Source organism: Neodiprion virginianus, chromosome 6 (assembly GCF_021901495.1).
Source record: "Neodiprion virginianus isolate iyNeoVirg1 chromosome 6, iyNeoVirg1.1, whole genome shotgun sequence".
NCBI classification, from domain to species: Eukaryota; Metazoa; Arthropoda; class Insecta; order Hymenoptera; family Diprionidae; genus Neodiprion; species Neodiprion virginianus.
In genome coordinates, this window is record NC_060882.1 from 16,058,781 (window position 1) to 16,077,867 (window position 19,087).

The 19,087-nt window shown below is 40.4% G+C and overlaps 1 protein-coding gene across 1 annotated transcript in view; it reads left to right on the forward strand.

Moving 5' to 3' along the window:
* The first annotated feature begins 17,576 nt into the window (after positions 1-17,576).
* LOC124306996 (RNA-binding protein MEX3B) overlaps positions 17,577-19,087 on the forward strand; it is a 41,400-nt gene continuing 39,889 nt past the window's right edge. The window contains exon 1 of the mRNA XM_046768245.1: positions 17,577-18,935. Within this exon, the coding sequence (XP_046624201.1) occupies positions 18,674-18,935 (262 nt within the window). The 5' untranslated portion in view covers positions 17,577-18,673. The remainder of the gene's footprint in view (positions 18,936-19,087) is intronic.

Below are 19,087 nucleotides of genomic sequence, written 5' to 3' on the forward strand. Positions count from 1 at the left end.
CATGCTTGCATTCAAATTTTTGCCGTCCAATACCACAGGTAATATGCGAATTTGGCTTAAGTTATAGAAAACATGTTCGTCAAACATATGACAGATAATTTGAAACACTGAGACTAAATCGATATGGCCATTGTCTACGACGTGCGATTCTATCTTGCCTGTACCGTTATGCTCGGCAATTGGTAGTTATTCAGCGCTCGTGCGCTCCTAATTACATTACAGTAGAAACAATTTGACGGTCATTTTACTTTCAACGTGATCCGAAGAACTCAATGTAATTTAAAATCCTCGTCGTCCACGCGCCATATCTCGTGTTGAAAATGTGGTTTTTATCCTATGATTTATAGATACACTTTTTGAGAATCCAATTTGCCGATTCAGCATAGCGGCTTCGTTTACTATCTTATGAAATTTTGAATTTATCAAAATTGCATGCATTTCTGCGGATGCGTCTTGCTAATTCAGCGTACATATGATATATTTATTCTGAATCAGTCTGTACATAAAACGCTTGAACGGTCTGAGGCCTCGCAATTTGCATGATACCGTAAAATCAGAGCAATACACCCCGGAGCTATACTTCGCGTTTTTGAGTGTTAGGAATTTCTTCCGAAAATGCAATAAATGAGTGAGATAAACAGTTGTGAAAAAAAATTCTTCGTAACAAGTGATTGATTTCTCATTTGTTGAATTCAACGAACTATAAGCTTTCGTATTTTGTTCGTATCAAGCTTTATCGAATTTGGTAAATTTTTTTCAATCAATACGGTTGTTATTTCATTTATGAAAATACTATTCTTGACCAACTAATTTATGCAATTACGGTCCATTTTATATACTGAAATTTTTTTTCCACAACCTGAATAAATTATTATTCAATCGTTATCAATATTTCATTGACAAGGAAGAAGTGTATTTCGGTATTTACTTGTTAGTAGTCATAGTACCTAATATTCATTTAGTTTGTCAGACAATAAGTGTTCGATTAAACCAGACCACGATGCGTTAATTCGAATAAATTTGTTACTTTCAAGTGATTCTGTCTCAAACCAAACAAACCTTATTTCGGTCAGTATGAGGTGTATATAAACTGAATTACGTTAATCGAGTAAACGAAAAACTTAACTTACACTTATTGTTAGGTCTTTACGCATACCCAGTTTTTTCCCAGTGTTCGAGGACCCTGACCAAGGACGTCGCTTAAGTTTTCGCGGGGGTGCAGGTCGGTTTCAAGATTTTCAGGACGATTAACGCGACGAAGGGCAGACGACCTTTCTCGATCGAGATCTGTTACGTCATTGAGGTCAGTGTTACAAACGCGTATCCAACTGGAAGTCAGACCACGTAACTCGCACGCGTGCTTTCCCTCGCGAGCGGTACACATCAGCATCCGATGCAGCTTGCGCCGATCCTGGCTGGTGTAGGTAAGCGGGTAGCATCTGGCGCTGAGAAAGTTCATGCTGTATGTATACATACCCAACAACTTATACCGAGACTCATCATTCATTCAACGACTCGCGGTGTAAAACCACCTTCGCCGCGAACTGTAGTTTTATTTTTCACATCTTTCGAGTAAGTAGTTGCGTAATACAACGGAAATACGAAGTAAAAATACAATTTTTTTTACAAATCAATTACTTTACTATGTATGTACCATCCAATGTGATAATAAAATATTTTGTCGTTAATATATACTCTGCTCTTTTACTTTTCATCGTCTATGGTAGTATAAGTACGGTCTAAAAGCATTGGTACAGTCGAAAATCACTTATTTCAATTTTAATGAATCCTTATATTTTCGAACCTATAGTATCCGAAAAACACAAACTCCCGCGATGATCTTGGAAATGGCTGGATGAAAAAATTTGATTTATGCAGCTGAAAAAATTGCTATTTCCTGTTCTCCTCGACCATGTGTTTCTGTGTGAAAAAATACACGATACTAGAAAAACGTCGATATAGCTGATACAATGTTTATAGAAAACTTGATACAAATTGCTATAAAACCGATAAAATGATGCAACAAGCAATTTTACAAAAAAATTGAGGAACCATTTTATGAAAATAAGAAAATCTTAACGACACAAGATCTTTATCGTACTTGATCGTACTTTCAGTAATGGAATTGGTTTTTGAGGTGATGAAAAGTACAGCAAAGCATACTATTTTTACGGCTTATTTATTAGGATCTTCAACAGGATAGTAATTCAATTCAAACAATCTCATGTATTAAATACAGTGGCGCATTTGATTCAATCAGACGTTATATTTACATTATTATTATAGCTATTTAGTCCAATCTTATGAATATTACCTCTTATACAGTTCGACCTCTCAATAGTTCGAGACAGAAATGAAACGAGAAGAGTTTTTCCACGTATCGGTGTTCCCCTGCTATGTACACTAATACTCATTAATGCCTTGGGCTTCCGGTTAACTTGTTTTCGGTGCGCAACAAAATGCGAGTCCGATTCTATACGAATTATGTGACAATGACTGGCGATGCAGCCGACGTAAGATATTGGGAGTCATTGTCACGTAATTCGAATTTCAGTACGAGTTAGGGCTCCAACTGTTCGTAACACTTCAAGGTATTAGTTGAAATTCAAAAAAATGAATAAGATGGAAATTTCTGGGTGGTTAGACCCTTCGATAGTCCCGATCGCTCTTACGATTCGAAATACGAGTGAAAAAATGTTTCGGTTGACGGAACTATTGAGAAGTATGTATACGAAATTCGGTCTCGCGTTTAATCCTCTAAGTAGTGGAGGAAACAGTCCGAGCATAAAACTGGGGGAAGTTGAACTATTGAGAGGTCGAACTGGACTTGCTTCCGATCGAAGGATCGAAAAATATATTCCTGTAATTGAATTGCGACTTTTTTTAGTAACAGCATTTCCTGGTGTTATTATCACAGAAAACGAAAAAGTTTTTTTATCGCACATGCATGAAAAGTGAGTCGTTGCGTAGCAGCTTAGCGGGACAAAGATAGCCGATTTCATCCCAGTGTCGTGAAGATAGGTTCGCGCAAGCGCAGGATACAATTCCATCACTTTCCTCCCGAAGGAGAAGAAATTCTCCTTTTCATTCCATTCTCAAAAAAACTCACGTTCGGCAAAACTACCTCACAAAGCCCCACCACTTTTTATTCCCTTGTTATAAAAACTATAGTGTGTGATTAGGGCTTAGAGCGTACATGCTCTAAGGATTAGGGCCGCAAGTTGACGATCGCAACTCGGCTGATCGCAGCCCTCGCTTCGCTCAGGCGCAAACTTCACGCTCCACGCAATCGCCAACTTTCGTCTCTTGTCACACAACATACTGCTGAACATTTTTTTCTTTTGGTATTGCAAGTATAATTGCACAACATGTGGTATTTTTACGTTTATGGGGAGTCGGCTCTGATAATAATGAAGATAAATGTCATTTTACTCGGTCGGTAAGTACTGACTACAGCGCTCTCTTATAAGCTTGACGATTCCGAAACTGCGGGTACTTTATACCTGTAGTACTTAGCAATACAAGTACTAACATGTGAGATTTACTTTGTTTCAGCAACATTCGGAGTTACAAAAGTCTGAAAATTTGCTGCGAGTAAACACAGACCCCGAAATTTCGAGAGTCTGTCCCGTCGAAACTATGCTGCTGAATGACGGAATATTAATATACAGCCTTTGCATTAGAGAGTCCTTCATAAGTGTGTAACGGATCAACCAATCTCTTAAACGAAACGCTTCGGTCTATCGATATCTTATTAAACGTTAACCTCTCTGCGTCGCCGTGTACGTAGACGGTAACCGTGCTCGTCATTAGCAGAGCGATCTAGGCGAAACACGCTCTGGCAATGAGTCAGACTTATAATGACCAGTAAACTTGCGGAACGTTCGTTTCGCTCACCTCGCCTCCTTTTAATTGGGTATTTTGGGGGTGAGGATTTATATGCCGCACTCTGCTTTCTCGCATTGTTCCACGAAGCAGGACGATTATTGTCGCATGCATTAACGACGTTGTCTTACAATATTGTATTTACATACAATCTATGAAGTGAGTCACCGAACCTTCTTGTTTATTGCAGCCTATTGAAATCCTTTTCGATGTGGTTTAAAGCCATATAAGTTATTACGAACAAACTTCTACGAGTCTGTAAGCCAAGTTTTATTGATGTAAATTTTATTATATCGCCTATTTCTTTGTTACAGCTATGAGTCATTTTGAACGAATGTTCTACGAAATTATAAGCCAGATTGTACTGCTACATCTATTATCATATCGCATATTTCTTTGTTAATTGTCTCTTATTGTTGTTCTTTCGTCTGTGTACAATTTTTAATTTACGCTCTTTCATTTTGGCCAAGTTGTATACTGAACTGTTTCGCAACATGAGTATCTACCTGGTCTGTAATAATGTAATATTAATGTATTGTTCGCACATATATGAATATCTCGGATCCCATGGAAATAACAAATCTTACACGCGCTCGCGTTTTCTATCGATTACTCCACCACGGAGAGCTCTAATCGACAACAAACTCTAAATTATTTTTCGCAATTAACTATATAACTATCATTATAGAATATATCCTGTCACAATAGTAAAAAAAACTAACATTACAAGTCAAAAAAGAGAAATCAGCCATTTCTAAAATATCACAGTTTCGATCCGGTTGAATCGAACTAAAATCTCCCATACATATACACATGCACGTATACATATATCAGTCGACCAAAAATATTGAAGTGGAGCTCTTTTCGACAAACTGAAAATTATTTAAAAAACAAAATCCCATTTGGCATCACAACATTACTTACCTATTGAAAATTGACGGGACGTACCAAAAGTATCACCACACGGTGCAGCGGTGGCTTGCATTGCTCACACCGTCCGAAATTTCTAGTTATGGTTAGTATTCAATCCTTCGCTATTTTTATTATGTACCGTATGTGAAAAATATAGTTCTGCGTACAAAATGATGATGAGTTTTGTAGCTATAACGAGAAAGTCTAATATATTATCCTTATTATTCTCTTCGATACTGGCTCTTCGTGCTGTATTTTCTTGTAGTAACTATTGCTATAACTCGATGTCGGTGCGAGAATAAATTGTTATTAATGCCTTATTTGTAACTAACGAAACGCAATTACCCGATACAAATATATCCGACGTCGCGATTACCAGAAAATGTAGTATTCCTTAAAAAATTCACTAAGTAGTTACTTGTTTCGCATGTTCTCGTAATTACAGTAATATTTAAATCGTTATCGCGCAAACGATACCTATTTTACGAGAATTTTCTACAGTGCAAGCTGTAGAAAAATAAAATTATCCTTGAAAAAAACGCACGGCAGTAAAAAGTGCCGAAAGTCAGCGTTGAACTCACCTTGTGGAGGAATTACCGATTTCTGTCAGTCGGAGTAGATTCGAAGTCGGTATTCGGAGGGCTGCGAAGACACGGGCAAGATCCGAGGGCTTTGGGCTCGCTCGAATCCCCGGTTCGTCAGTCATATGTTCGGTAAGTTACGAGCTGCGTTTTAAAGTAGGACATGAGCCCCGGGGGCCTACAGGGGCGGCAGCAGGATTTTGGGGAAGGGCTCCTTTATTAAGGGAAACAGCTGTTCGCCGGGCCGATCGCCGATGAAAAAAGAGGCTGCCACCTGGCGTACCTGGGTTCGACGCCGCGTACCTGAACCACGATCCTCGATCCCCACGCTGTATACCTGGACGAGTTCTGGGTCCCGAAGGTACGCCGGGGTCTTTTGTCCGACAATCCCGATCCGCACACAACACCGTGCAATGCGAGATACGCCGCACACACGTCCAACCTTCAACCCAACCACCTATGCCTGGTATGCGAGTGTGCGTTTGGGCCTCGGAAGAGGGAGATGCGAAAGTTATACACTTCGTTCCGGCGACAACAAAGGTTTGTCGTGTGCCGCGAACAGTTTTTCGGATGCGGGGAATTATTCTTATACAATATCGATGCGTGCTATACTGCGAACGTGTGCGATGAAATACCCGCAAAATCCATCCGGCGGGACACGGGATGTATGATGGATTCGGGAATATCTGGGAAACCGAGAAATCTTATTGGGAAAAGGGTAGTTTACTCAAATATTTCTTTTTCTTTTTTTTTTTTTTTCTCTCCTTACATTTCCAGTATCATTCTACACGACTCGAGAGATTAGTTATATTTTTTTAATTCAAAACACTTTTGTATGAGATAATCTAAATAGTATATTTCACCGTCACTGACGAATAGAGTAAAATGAAAATATTGTTTCCAGATTTTCGCACAAACTCTGCAGGAGTTACAGCCTTCTCGCGGATATAGTAAAGATATAAAAATATGTCGAGATGGTTCGGAACAAATATTTTATTAGAAATTTTTTGATCTCGGAGAATTATTCCGAACTTAGGACGCTGATGTATTCCTGGAACGTGTAGGTATGGAACCTTCAAGAGAAAAGGAAATGTATCCTATCCCGACACACGGTATAATTAATTCTTGGTAGTTCAGAATATTCGAATTTTCACCTGACTCCTACTCGCGAGGAACACGAAAATTGATATATTCCAGAACATTCCAAATTTCACGCGTTCTTTCGATACTTCGCCTATAAAACTGTCCGAAATGTTTGAGTAGGCTTTTTTTTCTCTTATATAAATATATCGACAAGATTTCTTGTTTATCGGAATGAATAGCGATGGTGATTAGGTTGGAAAATTATTCGTTTTTACGAAAGTTCATAGATCCTACTGCAGGTCTGATCGTTGTAATAAAATCAGACCGTCTGCCTTTCATCTTTCTGTATTTCTTTTACTGAAAACAAGCAGCTTCGGCTATACCTGGGTAGTCGGAAGGTCGGGCTATGCAGCTATGCACACCGTGTGTCTAATACCTTGAATGGAAAAGTTTGCTTTTGCAGGTATATGTGTGGCGTACTGGCGAGCTTATTGTTAGTATACGCTACAAAGGGATGATATAGCCTTTTGTTTGTCCTCGTCGTCGAGGATTTGCGACGTACCTTTGCGACGCAAAACCTTAGAAAACGGCAGGGATCACCTCTAACGAGTAATAATTTTTGTAAATTTGCACACAATCTGCACAGTTCAAACACACGCCAGCAGTTTACTTTATTCACTTCCAACTTGCTCTTTCTGTAACATTTTTCAAATTACAAAGGGGTATATTCAAACAGATGATCATGACGATGTTTTTTACCGGAAACATCCAAATTCCATAGATCCAACTGTTGGCATCGGTGTTTTACACTCTCATTTGTATTTCTAACGCGATGTGCGCAACGAAAAAATTTGCAGCGTCGCATTATTTAATCTCTGTCCCGACGACGAGGTAAACATGGACCCATCTCTATTTGACTTGGAATTGTGGATGAAAGTGAGCCGTTTCTATTTGTTGAGTTTAATATACGATAAACGGTTAAATTTTTTATCTGTACGATATGCATATTAAAAACATAAATGCAGTGTTTATTCTTTTTTGCACTACCTCCGTCAAAAATTCGATGGCTTTGTAGTTTTTGATCGGAGGTAGCACAAAAATAGTATATATTGTGTAACAAAGAGGTAAACTCGGTCTTTTACATGACTATTATTCCATTTCACATTTCATCATTTTATACATCATATTGTTGCAAAAAATGTTGTATACAAATTATTTTGAAACATGAATAATCCAGTAGAAGAAAATCTGTCCGTATTAAGTTTTACGTTATAGATTCGTCGAGTTGCATAAAGATATTGGTTGGCCAGAAATCCATACTTTTTATCAATTTCATGGCGAGATACTGGTACATTGAGGATTTATCAAATTATTATATTCATAAGCTACAAAGAACTCGATGAAAATATAAAAACAGAATATATTAAAAATACAAACGGGAAAGCTTGTGTATCGATGCGTTATTTATTTCAGAATGATTCAAAATCAAGCAGGTCTTTTCGATTCCAATCCACGGCAGTCTTTCGTTATTGAAAAAACTATTTTTTTATTTCTACCAATTCACTGAAACAGATTTTCTTTAATTTCAGTAGTCAATTCAATATTACCATTTGCTGATCATGATCACTATCGTTGCAATGTTGGAAAAATTCAACATGACAAAAAAACGTGTTTGATAACGGAGAATGGATTTTGAGAAACTTCGAAGCGACTCGAACCGAAACACCAGTCATTAATCGCAAGCTCTTGTTCATTTTCAAAGAGTTTTTCTTACCTCGCGAATATAATAATTAATTGAATACTCGATGCACGGCTGGGCCGTAATAAAATTAATAAATATCCCCAACTTTCGTGTACACGCGGCTATTTATAACCAATATATAAAACACATATGCGCGACGAATATACCGAATACCGAATCCCATGTGCCACGTAATCATTGTTGTTGACTAACTTTCTCTCGCGGGCATACCCGATATCTACGTCGCCCACCACTTCGCACTGCAGGAACCAGGCTGCAAGCAGCATTTTGTGCGTGGCATGGCTTGCAGCGTCCTTTACGAACGCGAACACGAGGCCCGGACTGTATACGTCAGCTCAGTTTTCGCTGCGGGGACCGGACGGGGCCCGATTGTACGCACGATCGGACAGGAAGAAGAAAAATTTGAGGAAAAAGTTCTACGTGTATTGGGAGGTATGCGCGTGTACCGACACATGTGCGTTTGGCTCAGCGTTCGGATTGAAAGCCATTGACGGTGACGACGAGTTCGCGTTCTCACACAACTCGCTGCAACAGCTGCACCGCAGTTTTCGCCGGAGATTTTCTCGCTTCTTATTCCCGTCACGGAAAGCCAACCTTCGGAAGCCCGTGCAGAAGGAGAATCATCCCCTCCCCCCCTCTACCCCAAATTTTACCCGTGTTATATAACAGTCAACTCTGTGCCGGTGAAATGATGCAATTTATGAACGGCAACTCGAATCTTCGCCAGCTTCTTTATACGTTGGATTTATATGGGATTGCGGATAGTTTTCATAATTTTTCGATTTCTATACTCTAACTGCTTGAGGGAACCTCTCGCGATGTGATTCCGTCTCAGATTTTTAAACCCGACCACCCACCTCGCCGGTGCACGTATTTTCCAAATAGCGATGTAAAATCGCGGTTTCCGTTGGTATACGTGGGCTAAAATGCCGTCGTTTCGATCACTTTCCTCGAAATATAAAGTGAAATGTATTAGAGGCTGTAATAAAATCGCAGCAATCCTCAATCGCAACTGATTCGGTGGTTTTTGCTCGAAAAAATTCCAAAACAAATTAATAACCTTGACCGAAATTTCTAATGTACTAACATCCGTCGAAAATGATCCAAAACGAGTCAGGTTAAAATAATAATAATATACGAAACGTGTAAATAACAGATAAGAAAAATTTTATTTTTCCGATGAATGTTTTTGCCATACAACAATGTAGAGCCAACAATTTGATTAACGATTCGACCGTCGGTCGCAGCCTACCGTTAGAAAATATGCATTTCGATTGTAGTATACCTATACCTATGCATACAATTGATTCGTAAAATACACTGCTTTTAATAAAATATGTGCGGACGTCGTTTGTTTAAGTAAGTTTTAGAAATCGTTAATTATCATCGTCTTTTTTCATTATCCGTTAAAATATACCTAGCTACTTAGAAATGAAAAAATTACGCATCGTCGTATTTCCGATACTGCGTAAATAACAGAGCGCAAATGCCTGTAACCGATTTATGAAAAATGAAACATGAAACGTAATTTAGAATATAGTAAATTAAGAGTTAATTTTTTTAATGCAACCGTCAAGTTACGTTCATTAATAAGGAGCGCACAAGTTTCTCGAGTGTCAGTTATAAACTGTAGCGACAATTTTTCGGCCAATGATGACGGTGTTTAAAATATAAGTCTAAACTTGGCAGCGATTCGATGCCGCGAGTCTTGATCATACGGTTTAATTAAAGAAATCAATTTAAATATTCGAACGGAAGTTGTCAACACGCATTAAACTGGCAATTCCGAGGAAAACGGTGGTACAAAGGTACATATAAAGCGAAGGAAAAATAGCTGAGGATGCCTGGTGTCGACGGTGTAAAACTGAGCCGCCTGCAGAGAACTGAAGGACCCTCTTTGAGGTAGGTATGCGTAAAAATTATCGGTTCTAATTTTTAAACGATTGACAGGCGGCTCAACAGCAGCAGGTAGGCAGACTTTGTTCCTTCGTCGTTTTCCTGTTTAGAAATCAGTTTCCGTACCTTGTACATATGTACACCTACCCTATCTCGGTGTAGGTACACGAGTTTTGCAGAACAATGTGCCACTCGTCTGGTTCTCTTTACACGTACCCTAAATAGTTAATCGCGCTTCAGACACCAGCCGTAGATAAAACCTTCTGATAAATACATACAGGCATGAGGTACCTGTGAAACTACCATAATCTACCTGTGGGATCTGGTGTGCGTCGGCCAGTAAAATATTTTACGACTTAAAATTTTTTGGAATCTTTTGAAATCCCGCTGAAGATCTGTCAAGTCTTTAAAAATCTTTTAGAATGAAGTAAAATTGTATGATTTTTTCGTAAATATTTTTACGAAATTTAAAAATCTATCGTGCGGAATTTCTGCAAAATATTTCACCTTACGATATGTTTGAATTTCCACAAACCATTTACGTCGAAGATGGGCCTGAAATTGTGATTCGGATAAACTGCAAGTGTCACTACTGCAGATGCTGTGATGCTAGAAGCTGGATGATTGTAAAAATGAGTTCATGTCGTGACTTTCAATTGCCGATGTAGACCGATTGGTTGAGAAGGCCTGGAGGTTCGGGTCATTCTTTACAGCTTATATCGAAACGGTTTGAACAAAAGTTAATACTTGCGACTGGCGAAAGCTCACGTTTTACAGGGACGTGGAAGTCCACGATGGCCACGGAGGATAAACCTCGCGATTTTCCATCCACATAGGCATAATCCTGGTGCTCTGCACGATGCAGCACGCAGATACGTCCCGGTGTGCAGTGTAGAGGCGGTGAACGAGTAGCCGTCGACTCACAGGCCAGCAATGCGGTTCTCTCAGATCGAATTCGAAAGAAATTCTTCTCGGGCCGTGTTGGGTCGTGGCATAAAGCTAGTTACTGTATATAACAGACGCTCGGTAACAGCGCCGGTGTTACGTGTAATATCTCTGATTCAACTTTTGCAAATCAACGACAATGAATATTGTCTGGACCAACCGGTTGCAGCCCGTACCGAATCTAAAAAACGCAAGAAATGAACAGAAATTCAAATGAGAAACAATTCTGCGTGCATTGTATAGTGAATGGCAAACGACTTGCCATGTAATTGTCATTCGGGAACGATCTAGATCGATTATGCGTGTCTTTCTGTCGATAGATCCGTTGTTATAGGTACTTACCCGTATAATAACGTCCGTTATAAAATTATTTTTTTCAAATTTGTAGTAAATGAAATTTCCAAAGCGGTTTTTTAAAAGAAATTAAAATGTACTTTTCCATCTGTTTATAACTTTCAACTTCAATTTTATTACTTTTATCCTGAAAATCTTTTCTTTTGCACTTTGTTCAATTGTTTTTATCATGCATACCGTGAGAGGATGGTGAAACTTACGATTAGCAGGCTGCGTAACTCGGTGCGCACGCGCTCAATAATGGAATCTCGATCGGTCGGTGACACGATAGGGTGGCAATATTTGTAGCTACACCGCAGGGGAGCGGACTTATTTGAAACGAGGCATGATATAACTACAAACTTGCGTGCATCGAGTGGCGGATAGAAATTACATGGTTTTAATGACTTGTTGCCGCTATTAGTCGGTTCGCAGAAAACGCCAAGTGCTAAACCCTCCCTAATGACTTGTAAATATTAACCCAGGGCTATCGGTCTGGTAATCGAGAATATGCCAGCTGTATGAAAAAAATTTACTAGTCAGGTAGTAGAATGCACTAAATGGAATTCAACTATTGCGAGGTTATGGTTTTTTCCGCCAGGTGGTGCTTTCCTTGTTTGCGCATTTGTCAGAGAGGTGTTTGGTTTTGAAATAAATACAGTTTCAAGACTTCAATCTCTTCCATACTAGACATTCTTGATCACGGAGTAGCATATCTGATCATTGATCGAGTACAATCCACAAATGTAAATTCACAAAAATATGTCTAAATGTACTGAAAAATCATAAAGCGAATTAGCGTACTAAAAACGGTTGAAATGTTCTAGAAAAGTACAATTGTACGAGAAACGGCAAACGTGAATCAACTGTTTCAGATCTGCTTAACTTAGAAAAATTTGCATGGCATGTACACGTATAACCTTAATAAACCGTGTTTGACAGATGAAGCTGGAAGTAACCAGCCGCCGTGAAAATCCGACTAACAATAAGCTCGCGCATGCGTAATCAGTCGTTCTATGAATCTGTGAAATTTCACCACTTGCTCGCCGTTTCTTATCGGTGTATACATATGATTGCTCGGAAAAAATCTCAATTCTATCGAACCTTCTGCATCTCTTTGTCTCGGTTAGCTCTGCAAGATTCGTATTTCACATAGAATTTTCTAAAACTACGTGCAAATTTTTAACATGTATAACCAATACCATGCTCGTTCATATTATGTGAAAAACATGCAGTCCAACCCCAATTTGATGTAACAGAATTGCTTCTTTTCCTCCACGTGTATCACATTCAATAAACTACGAATAACAAAAGTTCGTAAAAACCAAACTCAATCAATACAACTGTGTCTCAAGTTTGTTGTACTCGAACAAGGTATTCGTACGACATACCTATACGGTACATGTTTGTAATTCGTGAGATGAGCCCTGATTAAACCAAATAATTTATTAGCGTATGCGATAAATCAGTGTGTAAAAAATCGTTGATATTCAGCAACGTTAATCGCGGTTTCATCTTTACGCCCAAATTGAGCTTATAAACGAACGAATCGGCAGGTGGTAGACATCCGTTCAGCAGCCTTGAGAGGATGCCGGAGCACGGGCGACGACGAAAGATATACCTGGCCAAAAGAACGTTGCCTAGAGCTGTACGTTAATTGCGCCGTAGCAGGAGACGTTCCTTCGACATATTCAGACGCCGAAAACTGCCTGAAAACGTCCCTTGCAGCCTACCCGTGTCAAAATACCCGCGGAATAGAGTTCAGAATGCGGTACAAAGGCAGCACACAGTGTCGTAGCCACGGGCTGTTCGCCCGGTACGTAGATGGAACGAACCATCTATGAGGGTTGGACCATCTCTCGCTTCCCAAAATATGTGGACTTTTCGGATGAGGCGGTCCAACCGTCTAAATCAAAAGTTAGGAAAAAGGAAGAAATAACCGTTCAAAAAATCTCCAGCAATGGATCCGGATTATCCAAACAATACGGATCCACCGGATAGTTCGAGTATTCGAGTACCCGGCTATCCAAACTATTCGAATAGTTAGGTTACAGATACGTGCTAGTTATAACTACTATTATGTGTATACTCTTGAAGATGTTTGCGAATGACTGCAGATTTTCTACGCAGAAGTGGAGCAAGAGTACAATTTCTGTACGGCAAAGGGGAATTGCCATACATTGCGTGCGAATTCGACGCAGCTGACTCACAATGTCAAAAAACTTTGTTGCACAAATACACAATTGTTTTTAAAATTTCTTGAAATTGTGGTGTGAACGTAATTTAATTTATTTTCAAATTTTGTACAAATTGATCTGGATATTTGAACTCTACGGATTTGAAGTTTCATAATTGATGGACCCGAGTAATTCTGATACCCAAATATCCAAATAGCTCGGACCCACGTGTAAGCACTAGTGTATAGAGTCAACAACGGTGAACGTAAATGAATCAAAATCATTATTTTATAAAGTATGGAAAAGAAATTTGTGAAAGTTCGAATGACGCAAGCTAAGTCCTTAGATTTTAACAATTTGGAAGGTTTTTAAATTACAACGTTCAAAATTAGTAATCTCTGGTGATTTTAATTCGATTCCAATGGTTCTTGGCAACCTCTGCTATTATTATGCTTACTAGGACACTTTTGATCGCTGAACTTAAGCTTGAATCAAGATTAAAACCAATTTCTACCATATTTTTTTCGTATCTTTTAAGCTTATTCACTGCACACTGCACGTCTTTTCATCATTAATGACGCGATATGTGTCAAGAATAATAAACGACAACATGCATTTCTCAGTCATCTATGACAGTTATATTTTGCTCATACGATAATAACGCTTTTAATTTTGATTAAATTTCTGCATTTGTTTACACATGCTGGAGTCATGAGTCTTGGGATAAATATTCTATGTAATTGCAATTCATAGAATTTATAAGAATGTTCGGTCGTATAATCGTTGAACCAAATCAGGTTAGAAGAGGCCAATTTCACCTCATTTTTGAATATTATTCTTGTCAACCGAGTATCATCAACGGAAAATTGGATAATAACGCAAACTTTTCGCAGAATTTGGTAGGCATACAGAAGGAAGGAAAAAAATCTGTGCGGAAAACACGGTGAAAGTTACGTGAAAGACGAAATATATGTTACGACTATCATAATTTCTCGGAACTTGCGAATCGAGTAAAAGAAATAAAAATAATTGCGGTTAATTTTCGGAAAACTACGCTGATCACGCAAACTTCAATAATTTTCAGGAATAAATCTCTTTATTAACGATAATTTGGTTCGAGTTGTGCCAACTGTGAACAATACCTGTAACTTACAAAACCTAAATGTCTAAATTCTTGCCCACACGGTACGAAATATTTTAAATACTTTAACGAATTTTATTAAACCGTGAACGTTAATTAACATATGAACGCTTTCGCTTACGAACTCTATGCGTCAGAGCTTTTTGGCAGAGTTTTCAATTCTCTACATAAATATGAAACTTTCCATTATTTTCCTTACGTTCGTCAACGCTTTAAAAAAATTTCATAGACCAAAAAAAGTTTTTCACATGTCGTTTCCATAAAATACTGCGATCACAGAGCAGTCTATCTCAGAGTTCACGTAGAGAGCTCAAACACTCAGGGAATCGTTTTTCTAATAATTCGAAAGCGTTTAAGCCCTTGGCGGCATAAAAATTGAAAAACAACCCTATTAAGGAGCACCCTGGTCTTCAGCATACTTCAAAAAGCATCGGGATACCCGAACGAGCACGAATCTACGAAGATGAATTTTCAAAGATCCGAAACGGCCTACAGCGCGGAACAATCGGGCGTTGAGAACAGATGCCGGGTCTCCGAGCTCGGGCCGCGAAGCAGTGCTAACAACCGCTCCAAGGCCCGACGCCGGGACGCGGCGAGACGGTCGGTCGGGTCGGGCGGTCGGTTGTCCCGTAGCGGGCGTAGACTCGCTTCTCCGGTCGTCGCAGCCTCGGATTGCAGCCACCGCCGCCACGCGGGCAAACGACGCAATCGAAAGGCGAAAAATCAAAAGAAATAGACGTTCGGATAACGAGCGCGTGTCCCTGCCTTATTTGATTAAACTACGGAATTCTTCGAGTCCCTCCTTCTCCCTCCACCTTCGCGTTGGTCTTCCGCCGGTCCGCCCGGCTTGTCATACGCACAAAGGCAGGTGAGAGCGTTCGTAATTCCGAGAGACAGACCGAGGGAGACTGATTGTGAGGACAAATCGGGCGGGATAAGAAGCCGCGGGGGCTTTCGAGGGCTTATCGATCGAGCTCCTCGCAAGATGGCTTCCGGTTTGTTCTTACGCGCGCCAATTAATCGGTTATAATAATTATTCACGCGGTCCCGCGTCGTCGTTTCTCATTCGTTTCTGCGCCGCGCGCACACGCGTGCGTGCAGCCTCGTCGCGAGAGACAAAGGCACGGCTGCGTTTCTGCGGTGCCGAACGCGTCGGTGTGTTACCGTTGTGCATGTGCAGCGCTGCGCCGCCCGGCTAGCAGCCCTCTCGCCTGTGTCCGCCGTTTTCCGGTTCGCCGTTTCTTCCCGTCCCCCTCGTTCGCTCTCCGTCTCTCACTTTCCCTCTCGCTTCGCTGTTTCATATTATAGGCATATATGCTTCTCGCTTTGCCGAGCAGGCGCGCGCGGCCTACTCGTTCGACAGGTTTCGAACTAATTTCATATATAATTGTCTGGATTTTCAGAATTTTCCTAGCGGCAACGTTCCCGCTGCTATTATATATACGTGTATACATACTATAATACATATATACGGGCGGACGAGTTTCTATTTTTAGCAAACATGGTGCATGCAGCCAGCCGCTAGCTACCTCTCTGCGTCACGGCAAAGTTCAATAGATTCCTAGCCTCGTGTATCATGCACCTATGTATATACATCGCTCGTTCGCGAGATGCGTGCACCGCACGTATCTAGATAATTATGTATAATGCACACATCATCAACGAATCGCAATTTTACCAATACCTTACACACTGTGTACGTACAATGTGCGTATGAAAAATCAGGCAAATTAATCAATCACACAAGCACGGTACAGAGTCGGGGCTTGCGCGTGTACATTTATCTACATTCGATATTCAAACAAATGTCTAGCACAAGATGTGCCGTCAAGAATATATTATACATATTTTTTTCTGTTCGACGTGAACCTCATACGTATATAATATGTATCTAATACTCTTCCGAGGTATATATTTATCGTATGTGCGTACAATTGATTCGAAACAAAAAAAAAAAAAAAAAACATTCCTCTTGGAATATTTTGAGATCGCAGGCTTTCCGAAATGAATTTTTTTTTTTTTTTGCCGAAATAACCGCTGTTCGGTGCTTTTCAGTTGTCTTATTAGAAAAATGAAATGATTTGCAAGCGTTTATGCTTCAGGAATTTCATCCAAGCTCATCGTTAGCCATTAATCCCGTACAGCCGATTACGTGTAACATCATAAGATTGAAAATATTTTGATTTACAATTCAGACAAAGCCCGAAGTCGTTTCAGCCACTCAACGGTCTAATTGTATCATGGGCGGTCTTAGATTCGTAAACATATGACCGCCGGTATACTTCCAGTGCAAATCTGCGTCTTTCAAGTTTGTCCTCTTTACGTAGACCACCATTGTTAAAATCGTCAACCGTTTCATCGTTTCGCCGTCACCTTTCCGGCCGAACCGCTACGCCCGATAAATTGTTTATATAAAAAAATCGATGCCGAAAGTACCTACCAACGCATCGCGTAATTAATAAAATGTTTCGTGACGCGGTAGGTACCTACACGTGTGACTCCGTGTGTCCGTAGGTACGTACAAATCGCGTTGCACGTTTGCACGATGTGGAAGGAACGAGCGGCTCGAGAAGGTTCTCGCATGACCGAGCGGGCAGCGGGGGCAACGAGCACCCGAAGGTACACGAGGGTCCGAAGGATAGGGGTTGCGGAGCGTCGTCGAGCCGGTTGTGCGAAGGGTAGGAGACGGGCGGGCTGCGAGCGTGGTAGGGAGGGGGTGCCGAGGATCGGACCACGTGACGAGCAGGGCCAATCAGAGCGGCGGAAAGCCGGCGTCTGGCACATGGCGGAGAACCGCCCGGGCTGCACGCGCGCCTGTCTTCCCGTCGAGCAGCGATCAGACTTCAGTCGGTCGGTGACGCCAACGTGACCATCATCTCACTAACCAAAATATACACGGCGACCACGTTGTTGTACTACGTTATATACTGCACCCGTGGAAGGACAGATTTCTAAGCTAAATATTAACGATAGTAAATATACTCGAAAACAACGGAGAGAACGCGGATAAAGCTTACCAACGACAAACCTATTACGTAAATAAATTAATGAGCAAACGGAGAGAGGACTGTTGAAAGACAGACAAATAAGTAAACGGACGCGAAAACTAACGGATTAAAAACAATTAATATAAACAAAGTTTCGCACTCACCGGGAGGTCTTACCGACTGAAGTGTAATTACGATTATTATTATTACGTTGAACGTTTCCATTATCATACGTGAAACAAAAATAAACAAACAAACGAAACAAAACTAATCCTGATAAAGAAACAGTAAAAAGAACAAAATACTTAAGGAAGAAGTTTATAATTTATTTTTGTACAGTGAATAACTTTTACATATACATCGTTCATTCGTCATACATACGTATACCACGTGCATGCATATTGTATAAATATTTCGACGACGAGGATAAAACTGCGAGAAGTATTATAAAGATAAAAACGCAACGGTATTAAATTAACAATCGGAATAAAGAAACGTAAAATATTCTGTTGTGTCCCGTGCGTATATGTATCTTTCGTGCTAATCGCGATCTGATATAATCAGCTAATGATACATACGTATTATATTTATATATAAATAAATCGATATACATATATATACATTTGTATATATATATATATACTTACATGTGTGAGTGAATGCATCGTACGAATACCCACGGTTGATAAAAAGAAATCAATAAAAACAAAAAAAAAAAATAAAGAACATCAACCACTCGAAGGAAAGAACTTTGTATCGATCATCTTGTGCTGTTCGAATATTAAACCAACGTCGATAGTGAGCGAGCAACGGTCGGACGCGCTTTTTTCAGTTCTGAAATACGTATCTCTACACTCGCGTCGTTTACAGAGGACAGAGACACAAGGAGCCGATATACCTCGGGTGTGATTCGAGAAAGAGGAGGAGCGAGATAAATACGCGAGGGAATAAAGACGAGTAAGTAATCGAAAATGCCGACGAGTTTGTTCAGCGAAATGGATCGCGGCACGACCACCGGCTCCCTCGAGGAGCAGAGAGCCCTTCAACTCGCCTTCGAGCTCTCCATGCTCGGACTCGAAGGGAGTCCGGGCAACAACGGATCCAACGGCGACGACAACCTCGCGACACCGGCCAGCGTCTTCGAGGAGGCTCGATCCAAGAAAAGCCAAAACATGACCGAGTGCGTTCCGGTTCCGAGCAGCGAGCATGTCGCCGAAATCGTTGGACGACAAGGTAGGCAACCTTATTCTTACGCACTTGTTCACCACCGTTCAATGCCATCCCCCCCCTCCCATTGAGAAGAAAAACAGCCCGCTGAGGAGTCGCGAAGCGAAAGAGGCAAACACGCGGCGACTTCGTACCGGCGGATTAAAACCGTGATACCC